This window comes from Equus caballus, chromosome 5, assembly GCF_041296265.1.
Source record: "Equus caballus isolate H_3958 breed thoroughbred chromosome 5, TB-T2T, whole genome shotgun sequence".
Classification (NCBI taxonomy): domain Eukaryota; kingdom Metazoa; phylum Chordata; class Mammalia; order Perissodactyla; family Equidae; genus Equus; species Equus caballus.
In genome coordinates this window covers 24,393,875-24,411,621 of record NC_091688.1, presented here as the reverse complement: position 1 = coordinate 24,411,621, position 17,747 = coordinate 24,393,875, and the positions used below count along the sequence as shown (strand labels likewise).

At 35.4% G+C, this 17,747-nt stretch overlaps 2 protein-coding genes across 9 annotated transcripts in view; one reads left to right on the top strand and one right to left on the bottom strand.

Moving 5' to 3' along the window:
- LOC102147527 (uncharacterized) overlaps positions 1–17,747 on the bottom strand; it is a 109,507-nt gene that overhangs the window by 72,837 nt on the left and 18,923 nt on the right. The window contains exon 3 of one of the 5 annotated variants that reach the window (XR_011438531.1): positions 2,359–2,669. The exons of the other annotated variants lie outside the window; for them this stretch is intronic. The gene's annotated coding sequence lies outside the window, so the exon portion shown is untranslated. The remainder of the gene's footprint in view (positions 1–2,358; positions 2,670–17,747) is intronic. 5 annotated transcript variants of the gene reach the window in all.
- RCOR3 (REST corepressor 3) overlaps positions 1–17,747 on the top strand; it is a 45,258-nt gene that overhangs the window by 21,538 nt on the left and 5,973 nt on the right. For all 4 annotated transcript variants that reach the window (XM_023640762.2, XM_023640761.2, XM_023640766.2 and 1 more), the window contains 3 exons: positions 1,511–1,729; positions 4,757–4,834; positions 12,109–12,166. In XM_023640762.2, the coding sequence (XP_023496530.1) occupies positions 1,511–1,729; positions 4,757–4,834; positions 12,109–12,166 (355 nt within the window). The remainder of the gene's footprint in view (positions 1–1,510; positions 1,730–4,756; positions 4,835–12,108; positions 12,167–17,747) is intronic.

Genomic DNA, 17,747 nt, shown 5'->3' with positions numbered 1-17,747 from the left:
GATAGGCATGACTCCCTTTAATCATCCTCTCCCTCTGCAGGGCAGGGGCATTTTTTCTGCCTTGCACAGTGATGGCATCCCCTTCCAGAGTTCTGGCCTTATCTCCTGCCTGTACCTGCTGTCCATTGAAGCTGGGCTTTAGGCAAATGCCAGCTCCTGCATACTCACTTGTCTGTCTGGAGCCCTGCTTTCTCATCATTTCTGGTCTCTGAGGAATTTCCTCACCTCCCTGCTAGCTCAGAAATGAATTTTAAAAGATTTTGTAAAACGTACTTGATCTGGCAATTTTAGGAGTTCTATCCTCGGAGGAGTTTCCTTGAACATCGAATGTGCCATGTGTTGCTTTGGGTTGGGTTTTAAGCAACGAAAGTGGATTATGCTTCGTTGTACAATTGTTTTATGACTTTTAGTCAGAGTTCCTTTTCTAAAGAACTGGATTATTAAATCTCTTCAGTGAAATAGCCTTCAACGTAATAGACACAGTTTCTAATGGATTCCCGTCTCAGAAACACAGAATAATATTGTATTTTTATGTCATACTTTAAGAATATTGCAAGTAATAATGAAATCCTACTTGAGTTCATGTCATCATTAAAACTTTCCTACCTCATCATAAACACAAATTCACATTTTATTTTATTCATGTGAAGATGAATAGACAAGAGTTTAGAAATGTTGTCAGGATTAAGATAATTCTGTGTACTTTTTAACCTTAAGAGGCATAGTTCTCTTTCAACAACTCTAAAATGAGGATGAAATGTTATCTCTTTTTCACTAGAGGTCTAATCTGCCACTTGTCATAATTCCTAATTTTCCCCTTTGTTACTTTGTTAAAAAATTTTGCACGGGGCTGGCCCCATGGCATAGTGGTTAAGTTTGGCACACTCCACTTTGGTGGCCCAGGTTCATGGGTTCAGATCCTGGGTGCAGACCTACACCACTCATCAGTCATACTGTGGTGGTGACCCACATGTGAAGTAGAGGAGGATTGGCGCAGATGGTGGTTCAGGGTGAATCTTCCTCAAGCAAAGAAGAGGGAGATTGGCAACAGGTGTTAGCTGAGGGCAAATTTTCCTCAACAACAACAAAAAAAACCAAAAAACTTTGCACTTAATAAGTTATAGCTTTTTTCTTCTTTTTTTTTTTGCCCTTTATTGCTGAGGGAAGATATATCCCATCTCAACACAAACAGGAATACTTTATAGAGTCCGACTTATTTTTTTGTTTGTTTGTAGTCCTCTGGGTGTAGAAATCATACGTTTTATGGAGTGGATTAATCAAGGATATGTTATGTTGTATGCTTATTTCCCCCACTTGATAAGTGCTATGTATGTGTGTGTGTTTGGACTCATACCTAAGGTAATTGGTTAGAAAGATTTTTTAGGTGTACTTAGTACAACAGATAACTTCTACTACAGTAATAGACTGTTAATAGACTAGTAATAGACTGTTTTCAATTTACACATGTGTAAAAACCAAATTAGCTGTTATTCTCCCTTTATTCTTGTAGGGTAATACTGAACAACCGGTCCAAACTAGCAAGATTGGACTTGGAAGGAGGGAGTATCAGAGTTTACAACACCGCCATCACTCCCAGCGCTCTAAGTGCCGCCCGCCAAAGGGCATGTATTTAACCCAGGAAGATGTGGTAGCTGTGTCCTGTAGTCCCAATGCAGCCAGTACCATCTTGAGGCAACTGGACATGGAGCTGATCTCTTTAAAACGTCAGGTATTTTATAAAAATCGTATTTGTAGTGATTCTGTTCATTTTGCTTATCTGATTTTCCTTCAGTAAACTCAGTTTTTTGCAGATTTTCTCAGCTACTCATTTACATAAGCTTCATTCTTTAAAACTTACCTTGTTTCCAGATTATAAGATGCCTCTGTCTATTCTACGTTTGAATCTCAGTGTTGCTACCTGTTAGCTCTGTGATCTTGGGAAATAATAGAATCTCTTTCACATCTGTGAAATTGGGGATAACAGTCATACTTCTCTTGCACTTTGTTGGGAATTACTTGAGATGATCCATGTAGATTATTTAGCAGTGTTTGGCACATTTTGAATGCTCAATGCAGAATAACAGCTCTCTTCATCATCATCTTCATCACCAGTAGTGTAGCAGTAGTATTGTAATAGTCTCATTGCCATAATCAGGTAGTGGGTACTAGTCAGGATCTAGAGTTAGCAAACCTAAGTTCTAACCCTGGCTACAGCGTCTGCTTCCTGTGTGACGTTAATGGTTGTTCTCAGGTCTCCGGCCTTTCTCTGTCTTCTTTTCCTTGGGTTTACACATTCTGTAATTTTTATATCTCAGACATCTCATATACAATGTCCAAACTGAATACTTCCATACCCACCTTAGCCATGAGTTCCTCCTTTTGCATTCCTTATCTCAGTGAATAGCACCACAAACGCTCAATTACTCAGCCAATGACCACAGGGTTATCCTTGATTCCTCCTCCCGAATTCTCCACAGTCAAGTGTTTACAAAGATGTCTTGATTTTGTTTTCAAGTTATTTCTTTAACGGTCTCTGTATACCTCCACTACCACTCCTTCATTCCTGCTGTTTTAAGTGAAGTCCTCAGTATTTCTCAGCTGGACTGTTAAATTAATTTCCATCTTCTTCACTCCATTCTGTTCTCCAAATTACTACTGGAATTATTTTTCTGAAAAGCAAATATGGTTATATTGCTCCCTTGCTTAAAAATCCTTTATGTTTCCTTCATCTTTAGGCAAAATTCAAATTCTTTGGTTTGTCCCCAGCCTAACTGCCGGCTCATGCTTTAAGGCTTTCCTGTCTTCCTAAATGTTATTCTGCCCAGAAGGCATTTCCTCCCCCACCCTTGTCTACCTGCTTAATTCTTGTTAATCCTTTAAAACTCAGTTTAGATGTCATCTCCTCTAGAAAACGGTCCCTAATCTTCCGCACCACCCACACTCACTAGCACAGACACAAACACACACACACACACACACACACACACACGTACACGTACTCTCTTGTTCTCTCTCTCTCTCTGAGTCTGGGTTATGTGTTTTAGCATTTATCATACTTTTATATTTATTTATCTCCCCGCTAGTCTATGAAATCCTTGAAGACTGAGACTTTACATTTTATCTCTGTTTGTCTATTTAACGGAGCTGACCAACTCACCACATTTGAATCAGCCTAGATTTATGCATTTTAGCTGTGTTTTTAGGATCTCTGATGAAAAAATTTTTGCAAATCACTTTATAAATATTTGATTTGTCCATACTGAGAAAAACAAAACAGAAGAAAAAGTAAATCAATAAATAAAAAAATCTTAGCCCTTAATATTTCTAGTGAAATGATACTTGGAAACTTGGCGTGGTTCAGGTTCAGGTTCTGTCTTTTATCCTATCTCTGTAGCAGTGGGAAAGCTTCTTGATTTCTCTGTGCCTTATAACTCTCTCACCTGTAACATGATCACAAAAAGCTAGAGTCAGCTCTGCGGTAATGCTTGTCTTGAAAACATGAATTTGTTCCAGCACAATTGATATACTTGGGAACGATTGGAACATAATGTGAATTTTCTATTTGCTTATATGTGATTTTTGTCAGTGAATCTTCATCTAGCTGAGTACATACCCAGACCCTTCAAATGTGTGCCAGCTACCTTAGTTCACTGAGTAGAAGCCACACATATCCACATCTGTTGTTAAAACTTTTCATCTAATTTCAAATAACCCTCCTTCTACCACTTCCCAATAACTCATAAGCTGCAACTCTTTTGACACTCACTTCCCTAAGCAACCTTCAGGTCTTTTTCCTGTTAAAGTACCATCTCTATTTGTGATATCTAGCATTTGTGAATTTCTTTACCATTTAGAATGTGTAAAACTGTGCTATCGTTTTTATTAGCTTCCTATCTTTTATATGTCATTGATAAAGTTTTTGATTATTATGTCCCAAGCTCCTTTCCCCATAAGCCCTGTGGTTTTTATTGTGCAGTTTTGCCTAGTACAGTGACTTTTGAGAATGCATATGTCAAGTTATAGCAGAACTGATTGTTCTTACTTCACAGAGTAGTTGTGAGAATTAAGTGATGTGTTTTATATGAAGCACCGACAATGATACTTATCATAATAAAGACCTAATAGGGGCCGGCCCGGTGGCGCAGTGGTTAAGTGCGCACATTCAGCTTCGGCAGCCTGGGGTTCGCCAGTTTGGATCCTGGGTGCAGATATGGCACCGCTTGGCACGCCATGCTGTGGTAGGCATCCCACGTATAAAGTGGAGGAAGATGGGCACGGATGTTAGCTCAGGGCCAGGCTTCCTCGGCAAAAAGAGGAGGATTGGCGCCAGATGTTAGCTCGGGGCTAATCTTCCTCAAAAAAAAAAAAAAAAAAAGACCTTATAAATATTATCCACCCTCATCATTATTATTCTTATTGGAATAGTTGTTCTTTGATCAAAACATTATGGTAATGAGAAATATTGATGGAATTTAATTCCTATAGATACCAGTTGTCTTAGGTTATAAGAGACATTGTTAAAAGATAGTCAAATACTATTATTTGTGAACTGTATCTGTTAGTCTATTATATTTGTATATTAGTTGATGTGTATATTAGTTGAATGAGTGGTGTATCACACCCTAAGTGTGATAAGTGTCTATCCTCCTGAAATAAAATTTATAGGATTTTGGTATATATCCTTTTCATTTACTGAATGTTAAAAAATTCACGTAAATATGTGATCTGATTCATATTTTGGGTTATTTTGTTGAAGGTTCAGAATGCTAAGCAAGTAAACAGTGCACTTAAACAGAAAATGGAAGGTGGAATTGAAGAATTCAAACCTCCTGAGGTATGTTATTGAAGAATATATGTGACTGAGAATGGTGAAACCTTGTTCTTTGAGTTATCCAGTGTTCAGTGGTCACATGTCTTATTAATACTAACCATTTTCTCAAGTCTTACTTGTACTTCAGCTGAAACCTAATATGTTTTTTATATTTCTGATAGTTATAGGAGTACTTCACTGCCCATAAAGTCCAATCAAGTCTTTTACAGAAGCTTTTATTATAAAATCTTTTCTCTTTTCTCTTTTCTCTTTTTTAAGACTCCTATGTTATGCTCCATATCCTGGACTTGCCTTTCTGTGTGTGTAATAATCAGATAATCGCATTTGGTCCTAATGGAATGTTTGCCCCCCACCAAACCACAGGTTGACTGAAATATCTACAAATGAAGTATGTGTGAAAGGGCTGGGGGAGGCAGAAGAGTAATGCTTCAGAAGTAATGTACCACATGCCATCTCACTCATTAGAATCTTTCAGAAAGGAGGAATTGTTATGAAGGAAGTTGTTTTTGTTGATTTGTTCTGCATCTGTTTTGAGAAGGTTAGGTAATGGAAAAGAATGAAATATACATAGACCAGTATCTCATTCCAAACCCACAGGTAAATTGACAGTCTAGTGACATTTGTTTATTTAAGGACAGTGGAAGTCAAAGAATACTACTTTACTTTATGTGATATTATTGCAACAAAGAGTTATTTCAAATTTTGTATTGAAATTATTTTAATTTCATATTTAATTATGCATTAAGATGCATAAAAGCAAAAACTTAAAATGTCTATAATTTAAAAATTAAATTAAAAAATACTGCAGATATTGAAAACATGGGAATACCATGAAGAACTTTATGCCAATAAGTTTGAAAATTTAAATAAAACTTAGAAATTCTTAGAAAGATATGTCTTACCAAAATTGTCTTAAAAAGAAAGAAAACCTGAATAATTTATAATCATTAAATAAAATGAAGGAACCGTTAACATTTTTCTCGTAAGAAAGTACCAGGCCCAGATAGTTTTACAGAAAAAGTCTACCAAATTTTCAAAGAAATGATCATTCTAATCTCAGATTTTCCAGAAAATTGCAGGATAGTTTCACTCTTACTCACTAGCATTATATAAAGTAAGATGTGAAAGTGCAATAGCATTTATAACCTTTCTCTGTGCTACCTCATTTGATGCTCACATAAATCCGAAGAAGCATCTGGTAAATAGTGAAACTCTGACTATATTTCAGCTTCTTAGAGTCTGATTGGAATCCTAGATTAACATCATCCTGCCTCTTACTTTTGGAAGTTTTCATATAATAGCAAAATTGTATTAGATTCTCACATTTAAATTCACTTATTGGGTTAGAATTTATCAAACATTTATTACATCCCTTGGCTTATTGTAAGGATAATGATCAAAATGAAAGAACCAGAATCTTAACACTCTACCATCTATACATTGAAGTTTGAATGTTACTTTGAGGTTGATTTATTGAACTCATATGACCTGAAAAATATATATGTGTTTTATCATCTAGAAAATGCCCAGGATATATTTATATTTATCATATTATTCCTGTTGCTTTGCAGGGGAGAGCAACCTGAATAGATATATTTCAAAATACTCGATTAACAGTCATAGTAAAGACCTTGAAAAATGTAATGTATCCACTTATCTTTAGGTAATATCTAACCTAAAGAATTTCTACCTAATACCTAATGAAAGAATCTCGGTAACCTTTGGATACATAGGCTACTGTATGATGAAACTCACCTGGAAGTAAACACTTATTAAGATGCTTTACTTATTCATTTGGTTATATTTATTTTCATTTAGGGAAAAATTTGGTAAAGAAAGTCTGTACACTTCCAGAAGTATGTATTGATTATATGTTTCATGTAAGGCACTGTGGGAAGTGTATGTGGGGAAGAGTGGACACAAAAATGAAGGAAAGATGGATTTTTCCATCTGCTTTTAAAGAAAGAACTTACAGTCTAGCTATTATAAGACAAACTGATTGAAGTTATGTGGTAGATTTGTAAGTAAAGTGATATAAGAAAACAAGTGGTTATTATTCATTCTGACTAGGATGATCAGGGAAGACTTCCTGCAGAGGGATGTTTCAGCTGAAGTGTGAAGGATGAGTAGGATTTTTGCACATTCAAAAAGGGCAGGAGGAGGGAATAATATGAACAATGGTTGGTGTTGGACAGTACATTCAAAATATAAATCCAGTGGGGAAAAATAAAAACACTTAAAAACCCCCAATAGGTATTCCCTGAGCACTTATTATGGGCTCATTATTGTGCTGATTACTATTGAGAATTCAGTGGAAGTGTAAAACTATGTTTTCTCAAGAAGCATGTTATTTACTTAGGAAGGCAAACTTGTGTGCAGAGGACGAATGAACATGGTGTGTGAAAGAGACACTAACAAGGTTGAGTTGAACAGGGATTTTTTTGTGCTGGAGATCAATAGGCAAGGGCCAGAGTATAAAGTCTTTGTGAAAGCTAGGAAGAGAAGTTTGCCTTTTAAATTAAGTCAAATGGAAAGGAAGGATATAATGAAAATTTTTAATTAGGGAAGTTATGCTGCACTGTTATATAGGATTAATTAGAAACTTTACAGCTACTAAAATACCATGCATTTGACTGATAAAGTAAATGGCAAAGGAGTATTGGGTAGGATCGGGTCTTAGTTGTAGGAATGGACAGCAAGTGATAAATCCAAAGAACATTGCCAAGTAGGAATTAGTGTGTGTCATTAATGTATCTCCTTGAAAGTATATGAGAGTGTTGGGAGGAGTGGCGGCATGTTTGCTTCTGCTTTGATTTGTTTTGGGTGGAGGTTGGTAGGTGAGGACAAGGAGATTAATAAATCTAGGAAGCAAGAAACTGAAAAAGGAGTGCTTTTTGAAGCTAAAAATTTCTCCCTCGATGGATGTTTTCATGAATACATGGGTGACATCCTTTCATTATGGATGTTGGATGGAATTTTCAGCATCAGGTAGAAGGTTTAAGTTGGTGACCTTTTCTGACTCTTCCCACTCAGAGGTAGTATGAATCTACTACTGACAAAAATGGGACAAATGTGAAGACTAATTAATTTAGCAGGGAAAGGATGCCGTAAAGATGCTGAATTCACTAAGGATGTCATAGGTTGATCTAGAAGGCTCTTTGGGGCCTTTTAAATTATAATTGCTGTTACGTATAGGATTGTTTTATATTATTAATATTTTAGTATTTTTAAAACAGTATTTCAGACTGGGGTTTGCTGTAGAAGCATGTTCTCAGTGGTTCTACACAGCTAACCACAACTACCACGCAATTTTAGATGCCTAGGCATATTTTAGTTGTCCTTTCTGTAAGTTAAACAAATCTCTACCACAGATTCTTGGGTGTAAAAGAGAATATAAATCAGTAACTTATGTATTTAGAAAATTTTGGCCCTGTTTGTCCTTTAGTCTTCTCCCTCTTCCACTGCTTCCATTTTGTCACACATAGAACTGTTTAATTCCATACAGTTTCAACACCCTCCCCACCGCGTTTTTCCATTGAAGCCTATGCTTAAAGGTTAACGTTGGTGCTAATGACCACACTCCACAGCTCTAACGCCTCATTTCCCTTGCCTTTTTCTGAGCCCTGGATGTAGATGATGACCTCTCTTTCTTCCTTTAACTTTTGAGAGGTTGTGTTCTCTTTTATAACTATTATGTCCCTTCTCAGTTATAATTTTCCTTTCTATACGTAAATGTAGGCATTCTCCCAAGTTTTTATCCTCAGAACTCATTTCTCTCTCTTCTTTTTAGAAATATCTTACAGTCTCATCACTTCACTATATTAAAGTCACATCATATGTACATTTAAATGACACAGATTCAACCACAGATATTCAGCAAAATAAAAAATAAGTTTAGTAATAGCAAGTGTAGTAGTGCTGGCAGTTCTGCCTGAACGCCATTTATCTACTGCATGCCCCACAGTGAGCAGGGAACTGTGAATCCACTATTCCTTGTCAGTTTTAGCTTCCACATGCCTCCTGTGTGAGCATCTTCTTGAACTGAGTGAGATTCTAGTATTTAAATATGTATTTATATTTTTCACTTAGTACTACCCTATATTCGAGCCAAAGGCTTCATCTGGGATTTAACTGAAAAACTAATGATTCATTCCAATACTGGAGGAATATGTGGCTGTGTGGACTTATTGAGAGATTGCGTGCCTGTCTCCATGGCTGCCTTCGTGAGAATATTTCAAGAGTAATTTTGGGAAAAAACCCACTTTTTTTTTAAATTCATAGGCTAATTTTAGAACCTCATGTCTGAGCAAGCTATGACTCCATTGTTTTCCTTCATAAACATTTTCCAGACCCTTAAAAAATGTGTTTGAATAGATGAATCTATTTTAGCCTCAGGTGGAACCCAAGTTCTACCCCAATGTCCTGACTAATACCTCATTTTCGGTGTATCCCAAGTTAAATTCATCATTTTAGCCTTGCCCTCCCACATCTCCCACATCAACGTTTCTTCGCTTCTTATGTCGTTAGCAGCATCACCACTTCTCCCAGCTTTCTAGGCTTAAAGGCTTATTCTGGTTAGAATCCTCCCTTTCTCCCCCTACTTCCTCCCCCCAAAAACTATTGCTCATTAAATTTAGCGTGAACTCATCAACCTTGATATTTACTGCCCTGCCAGAAGCAGTCCTCACCGTATTTTAGTTAACTATCACCATCTTTCCAGGCTTATTTATCATTTCTTCCTGATACAAATCCTGTTGTTCCCTATACATGGTATGTCTTCTCACCTTTGTCTTCTAGAACCTTCTCCTGTTCTTAAATGCGTCTCAGTCTCCGGCCCTTTCAACTTTTCCTTTTTCCATATTCCAGTCATTGTGACTTTTTCCTCTCATCTTTGAATCCCCAGTATATTCTGTACTTATTTATTTTAATAATAATTTGTGTTCATCCCATCTCCTGATTTGTTTATAAGGTGAAAATAGGTTTTCGTAGTACACGTTATTGCTCTTTTATTTTTTTGGTCCCTTTCATTAGTGATACCTTTTCCTCCAGTTTCTACCTTTCAGGTTTAACATTGAATGATCAACTTCAATTTCTGTTTGCTCAGGCACTGTGCTAGATGTTTTTTACATATATTCTAAATACATCCTTATATATATTACATATATTCTAAATTTAATCCTCAGAACAACTTGCAGTGTAGTATTACAGGAGATCCTCACTATGCAAATGCTCATTAATCCAAGGGATGCATAAAGAAGCAAAAGTTGTCAAACAAGAAAATATGCACTGCTGCACTGAGCACCTGAAAAATTAGGCTCTATCACTACTCTCCCTAATTAACTCTAGCTGTTGTCTGGCCCATCATATCAACATCTTCTCTCTTACTCTGGTGCTAGTACAATGCAAATATAGCACAAACCAAAATGAAATTGTAAACGTTGCAAAAGATGCAGAACTTCATGAAGTTTATGAAAGTACAAGAGAATGGCTTTAATCGTTTGCAGAGTTGTTGACAGATCAGTAGCCAGCAGAGTTAACAACTGAAGAAAAGAGGATGATGACTCATAGACAAGCACTTCAAAAAAGAATAATTTGAGCAACAAAGAATTAAGAGAGGCCCTTGAGAAAATTGTTGAAGTCTTTAAAGCAAAAATGACCCAGTCTGTGCTCATGTTGTAAATTTCAAAGCTGGGGAATGTTATACCATTGTCTAGTCAGAAAAGATATGCCAAAAAATAAAATGAAAGCATATAAGCAAAATCACTGTTTTTTAAATCAACTAATTTTCTTTCACAAGTTTTAGTTTCATATTTCAGATTAAGTTGCAGTCAGCCCTTTATTTTTTAACCGTTTACTCTGAAATATTTGGACTTGTTTTAAATAGGTTCCAATACTAATTATCCTTGGGTACCAAGGACCTCTTTTATCTACCTTTCTCAGCCAAGGTGGCATCAGATTGCCAGGTATTAACTCAAATATTAGTTCCTACTCCATTCTTGTTACTCCTCTTTTTGGGGAATGTATGTTGAAAACTTCTACTTTTTCTTCTATCATCTCCCTTTTCATTTTTTTATCCTTGGTTCCCCCTTTTCTTATTACTGCTTCAGGAGTCCTGTTCTCCCGCTTTCTCTACTTTTTTACTATTACTCCTTTGCCTCATCACCAGTATCCTAACCTTGAAGCTTATCCACTGTCTTCGATAGGCCTGTCTTGCTATCCCTTTTTAATCTCATCGTCTAGAATTTAGTGCTGTCTGTGTTTTTCCCTCCTTTACTCAGCCTTTTACTTTTTCCTTTCTTCAAGAATTTGTTTTTAATTTTGGATTTTCGTTTTTATTCTTTCTTCAGACTGCTTACTTATATCTCTTCACACATGGTGAGAAAATTGGTGTTACCCAGAACCTTTGTGTACTGCAGAAACTCTTATTGCTAAACCAAGAATGAGCCCCTTCTCAAAGGAAGCCTTTCTTTCTTTTTGCTCCGCGTGTCAATGTGGTACTCCAGGGCGTTTTACCTGGGCAGTTTCTACTGCAACCCTCCATAAGCTCACAGTGTATTTATTTCTATCCTTCCATCAACTGCCAAAGGTCCTTAATCACTAACCAGTGAGAGTACACTAATGAAATTTGATTGAGTGTTTAATATTGTAATATTGCCATAATAAAAATCCTAAACTTAGAATTTTATTTAAACAAAAATAATGGGAGAAATGTAGGAGACTTTGGAGGGGGGGAATCTATTCTTACAGTGGATCGCTTTCTGCTTCATAAATTTAAAGAAATATTTTAGGACTTAGGCCTCATCTACAGTTCTGTGTTAATTTATACAGCACTGTTGTTGGTGGGATGAGGATAGAATTAATCTAAATATGAGGAGAAGAAATTTTAGAGTCACAGATCCTCTCTAAAGAAAATAGTCTCTTAAATGTTTAAAACAGGCTAAAATTAACATTTGCAATGTGTGATAGGAACATTGCAGTTGGAAAATGGGTGACTAATAGATTTTCTCAGTTTTAATATCTCTGACTAGAGTATAAACGCGAATGTTGTTCCTTCTCCCAAATTGGTACATTTCCCTTTCATTATCTTCTTGTGTGGGTAAAAGGTAACTCAGTATATTTCTTAATCCTTATCCTTATAAAAATGGAATCTTAATAAATCAGGATTTTAGTAATCTCATGTCTGTGTTTGGTGAAAAGTTTAAAAAAAATAAGTAAGCACTTTGGAAAAATGTCTTGTCTTCATATCCTCATTAGGAAACTTCTCTTTAATTTTGTAGTCAAATCAGAAAATTAATGCCCGTTGGACCACAGAGGAGCAGCTTCTAGCAGTGCAAGGTATATTAAAGATAAGCAGTTATTGTTGTTAATAATTATTTAACTTGTCATGAAAGATGACTACCATAGTTCTTCCCTTCCTTTAGAAATGGATCAAGAAAGGGCGCCTGTGTTCACCATGAAGTCCTGGTGACCAGGAATTCTGTTTTGTACTTGTGGATGTGACATACTGAGACTGTGTGCATTTTGGGTCCTTGAACAGCACGTAAAGCATTCTCAGCACTAAATAAATGATGGTGATGACAAGCTTGAATAAGTCATATGGTCTCTCTGTGCCTCTGCTTCAGTATTCTGCAACTGGGTTCATTCTTGCTATGTCAGTCATTGATAACTCATCATTAAAAGCACAAAGAAACTCTTATGTTTCAGGTTTCTCTGATTACTCTGTATAATAGTGTTTCTCTATTTGGTAAATATCAGGTACTGAAAATATTAATGTTATGCTTAACTTTTGGTGTATTTATAACCTACTTAAGAGATGTGCCACTGAATGTTTAGAAACCTGACTTTTAAAATATATGTATATTACAAAAGAGAGACTTGAGATATATCAAAAAATATGTAAAGTAGCATTTTAAATGCCCTATTTCTAAGAATGCCTTGTTGAATTATACGGCAGAACACTTTTTGTATTATGAATATCCATGGGCAAATTGGAATCATTATAAACTTGGATTTTCTTGGGTTAAAATTACTTAAAGAAGGGCAAATTGTATATTTCTATTCGGTGTTTAGATTTTTTTCCCCTTCAAGATAAACTACCTGCAGGACTGATTGTGTAATTTTAAGTTTGATTTACAATTTGTTTCTTCCTGGCTGAGCCCTTTTTGTATGGAGTACTAGTAGCTTTTTTATCTAGCTTAGCTACTATAAGAGAGTTGGGCCCCAGTGACACATATAAGGATACCTTTAAAAACGTTTCCAGGTATTCAAACATAGAGGACGTAATTAAGTCAAGAATGCAGTGGAAGTATCATTCAGATGTGAATAATGAAATTAAAGATTAATTAATAGATGACTCTGCAGTTTGGGTTTGAGTGAGTGAGAATTACCCAGCCAGTATGATTTGAAAATGTCACAGCAGGGTGACAGGATGATGTCAGCTTCATCTTTGGCCTATGCAGCAAAACACAGTCATTTCGTAAATAAAAATACTTGATCCTATGGAGGCAGGCTGCTGTATGTGCATTGAGCACATCTATAATTGTAAAACTAAGTTTCTGAATGAGTCAGAACGATGTTTAATGAGTTTACAAAGTACGATAATAGCTGTTTTAAAATTAGAAACTGACAATTTAAATTTTTTATTAAAAATTAGTATTTTCAGTGGCTGCTTCATATTCGAAGTATGACTTATAGCTCTAACATTGTAATATGAGTAGGCATTACTCTTATTGATATAAAGCCTGTGTTTCCCTCCATCATAGTATATAGCCTATAGAATTTAACCCTGCTTTTCAGTAGTTAGTTTCTTAAAGGTTAGTATATTAATCCTGTACTCTAGTGTAAGAATTATGCCAGTGGAAGAATTTTCTGAAGAGAAGCACCTAGGAAAATCTGGGCTAATGTTTCTCTATACGGCACTCAGGATTTGATACTGGTCTACAGCACTCCGTTAAGTGGGAGAGTCCATTGAGTCTTATGGCTGGTTTGGATATGATGCAAGGCTGCATTCGAGGGAAGGGACAATGGCAAGATTCGCAGATACAGTTTGAGCTATATATGTGGACGTTATCTCCATTTATAAATATTAAAAGAATAGAGTATTTATAGATATAATCAAACATTTCCTCTCTACTGAGGTATGTTCTGTATTATATTCTTATGCACAGATTAAAAAGCAATCCCTAAATAAAATGCAACCATTTGTACAGGAATATGCACGTCCTTAGGATTTTGAAAGGACTTTCTTAATATGTTAATGTCTTTGTTTTTATTTATTTATTTTAACTCTGTGTGGAATTTTTGTTTTCACCTTTGGCTTTTTAAGTTTTTTGTTTTTGTTTTTCGGGGCTTTTTGTTGTTGTTGTTACGTAAAATAATGTAAAGCTATTTGTGTCCAAAATAGTTATTTTAGGGAGAATTAAAAAGTACTATTTTTGCCTCATGTGCCCACACGTTTATATAATGCTCAAAAGTGTTTCTTATAAACAGTATAATCATATAATAATGTCACCTGTACCTGAGTCTGTGTGGTTAAGGTACATAAGTGCAGTTTTATTTTAACATATTATGTAGTTTGCTCTCCAAAAGTACTTATCTTTGCAGGCAATTGTGGTTTTTCCCTTCTTTTTAATCTTTATTTGTGATAAACCTTTATATGGTATTCTTATGGCCATTTCACTTTTACAAAGTAATAATAAATCATTTATGTTTTGATATTAACATGTTTTAATTTATATAGTACTTTATGTTCGAGACATTTTACATATATTCCAACTTGACACTGATTTATTAAATGCTTTATTTTATTTTAATCAGAGTTGACTATTACAGTGACCTGGAAAGAGAACTATTGGCTCTAATGTCACTAGTGAGATTTATGACTCTACTATTAAATAAACTTTTCTGTTGTAACTCTTTTAAAACCAAATAAACATATTAAGATCATTTCCTAGGGTTTAAATATATATTTCCTGCTTTATTTCCCATCTACTCATATTGTTATTAACTAAATAACCATTTAAAAAATAAGTACTTAAATAAATAGATGTTATTCTAATAATTAATAAGCTATTTTTCTTCTTTCTCCCTTATTTGGAAAGGGGAAAGTCATGCTCAGACCAAATAGGAATGTCTGTTTATACTCGTGTAATCTCTCACTTGATTGTGTTAGCTTCAGTTCTAGATGTAACTTTCAGTAACGTTCTTAAGAGTCCCCAAGTGGGATATTATAAATGCTGATAATATAATCCTCTTAAAATACTTGCCAAGAATGATATTTCTGCAATTTCTATAATCTGTTCCAGCCTTCAGTATCTAAATTTTCTATTATAAAAAATTAGTTAACAGTGAGACCAATTATAGTCTTTACATATTTGCACAAATGATGAAATACCCCTGTTTGTAGCTTGTGTCATATATATAAACGTTTTTTCTAATCTATAGTACTTTTAGAAATTATCCTAAAATCAGTCTTGATGTTCATATGATAAATGTTCCTTATTTAGCAATAATCAAGAAAGGAATTAGAGTCTAGGTGTAATTTTTTTCGTGTAAAATGGAACAATTATTAGCTATTTTCAAAAAATAACAGTACCTTTAAATGATAGTGCAAAATATTTACTCTTTAAAGTGTATCAGGGCAGAAGCGTGGTATACAATATTTTGGGTCTCTTAAATGTATTCATTTCATAGTCATGAGTGCTAAAAAACACTATGTGCTCCATCTAAAATATTTGTGCTGTTTTAGGATAAACAACAACAAAAATCTTCAGTTTTATCAAGATGTCAAGTTTAATTTTTAAGGTTTTGTCCGCATTGCCTGCCTTCTCGCATGAAACAGGAGGGAAGAGCTGTGCCAGTGGTTTTGCTTACAGTTAAATGTTGCCGTCTCTCCCTCTAGCTCATACATGCATTCCTTTTTAGGAGGAATGAAGTTGTAAGTCTAGAAATTGTCTTCTTTCTAATTTTATCTCATACTTTTAAAAAAAAAGGCTAGAATGATTCCTAAAGTAGAGGAAAAAAGAGATTTGGCAGTTGTTTAAGAATAAAGATTGTAACCCCGTACACAAACGATCAAAAGGAAGTGGAGAGAGAAGATTCATGCTTTCCGTCTAAAAGGTACTCATTTATGTAGAGAATTTCTTCTATGATAACAGAGATCATAAGAAGGGAGGCCCAAAAGTATAATTGTCAGCCCTCTGCTGCACTTGCTTCAGGTAATAAATGATTCAAAATTCCCAACATTTTTGTGATAGAATTTAACTTATAACAAGGAAGATGGGAATACAAGCAAGACTCAGAAGAGAGAGGCCAGCCATTGGAAAGAGAATATATGATTTTGACTTTTAGCCCTTGCTTAGGTGCACCAATCACTGTCCCACTGCTGTTGACATCTTTTTTACCTTCTTTAATTTGAATTCTTGAAGAGATTTACAGGAGTTGGAAAGAAGTGCATGTTCCCAAATAGTTTGACTTTAAAATTAATCTCTATTGATAGGAAAGAACCACATTCCTAGAGTTTCTAGACATCACTATGTTCCTATTTCAAAAATAGATTTTTGAAAAATTAATATTTTTCAATTATACTAAATACATGTTCACTTTAAGAAATTTTACTATAAGAAGCAGGGAAAAATATCCCCCAAAATTTCACTACCAAAATTTCAGCAGCTTGCTACTGTAATGTTTTGGCTTTTTTTTTTTGTAATCCAAAATCAGATTTTAAAGATAACTTTTTAAACATAGCAGAAGCAAATTCATGATATACTTCTGTCTAAGGAAAAAAAAGTCAGGGCTGGCTGGGTGGCACAGCGGTTAAGTGTGCACGTTCCGCTTCGGTGGCCTGGGGTTCACTGGTTCGGATACCGGGTGTGGACAATGGCACCGCTTGGCACACCATGCTGTGGTAGGCGTCCCACATATAAAATAGAGGAAGATGGGCACAGATGTTATCTCAGGGCCAGTCTTCCTCAGCAAAATGAGGAAGATTGGCAGCAGTTAGCTCAGGGCTGATCTTCCTCAAAAAAAAGAAAAGAAAAAAAAGTCTATAATTCCCTTTCCAAAGTTGGGAAACACCATATTACAAATGCTCCTGAAGTTGCTAGCCAAAGCTAAAAAAATACGAATATGTGTTGTTTTGTTAGGTAATATAGACTACTGGTTGGAAAATGGGCTTTTATAAAATGTAATGATAACAATATCCTAATGATATTATGTTAGTACCCAGATATAACTTCAAAAGTGTGTATTAAAGATTATAAAGTATCATCTCCCAGCATAGGAAGTCAAGTTGTTTCATTGTAACTTTCAAATGAAATTTAGAAATTTGACTGAAAACAAGTTTTCTCTCCCTGGGAAATTTATAATTTACCTTTTCCAGGATTCTCCAAAGTATTATTCCACTAATCTTTAAAAACTGACCTCTTGCCCTAAAGGTGAGAAGGTTAATTTAAAACCATGGTTCAGATGGACCCATGCCTTTTGCACCTTCAGGAAGAGAGATTTAATCACTGCTTTTAACGTTTAACTCCCTTGCTGACAGTGCAGTCAGATGGCCTAGTTTACTCTAAACTGTGAAAAAAGAATGGACCACCCTCCTCCAGGTACAAACTGGAACTAAAGTAGCTCAGATGTCCTATGTTGTTCAAGTTAGCTGCTCCGCATTGCTACCCCGGCTGGTTTGTCCTCCAGAAGCCTAACTGGGGATTCTTCTAAAGGAGCAGTCCCATTAAGTCTTCAGCTGGTGTTTGACTAGAGTTTGCCTGGTTATCAGCCACAGTATAGAGCTTAAGAATTGTACCTTCTAACCAAAATATGCTGTTGAAAGAAGTCGGCCACATGTGACTTGTGGTTTGGGGACGAAAAATAGAATGAAGCCTTATAGCAAAGAAAAATCAATCATATTTCCTGAGTACTT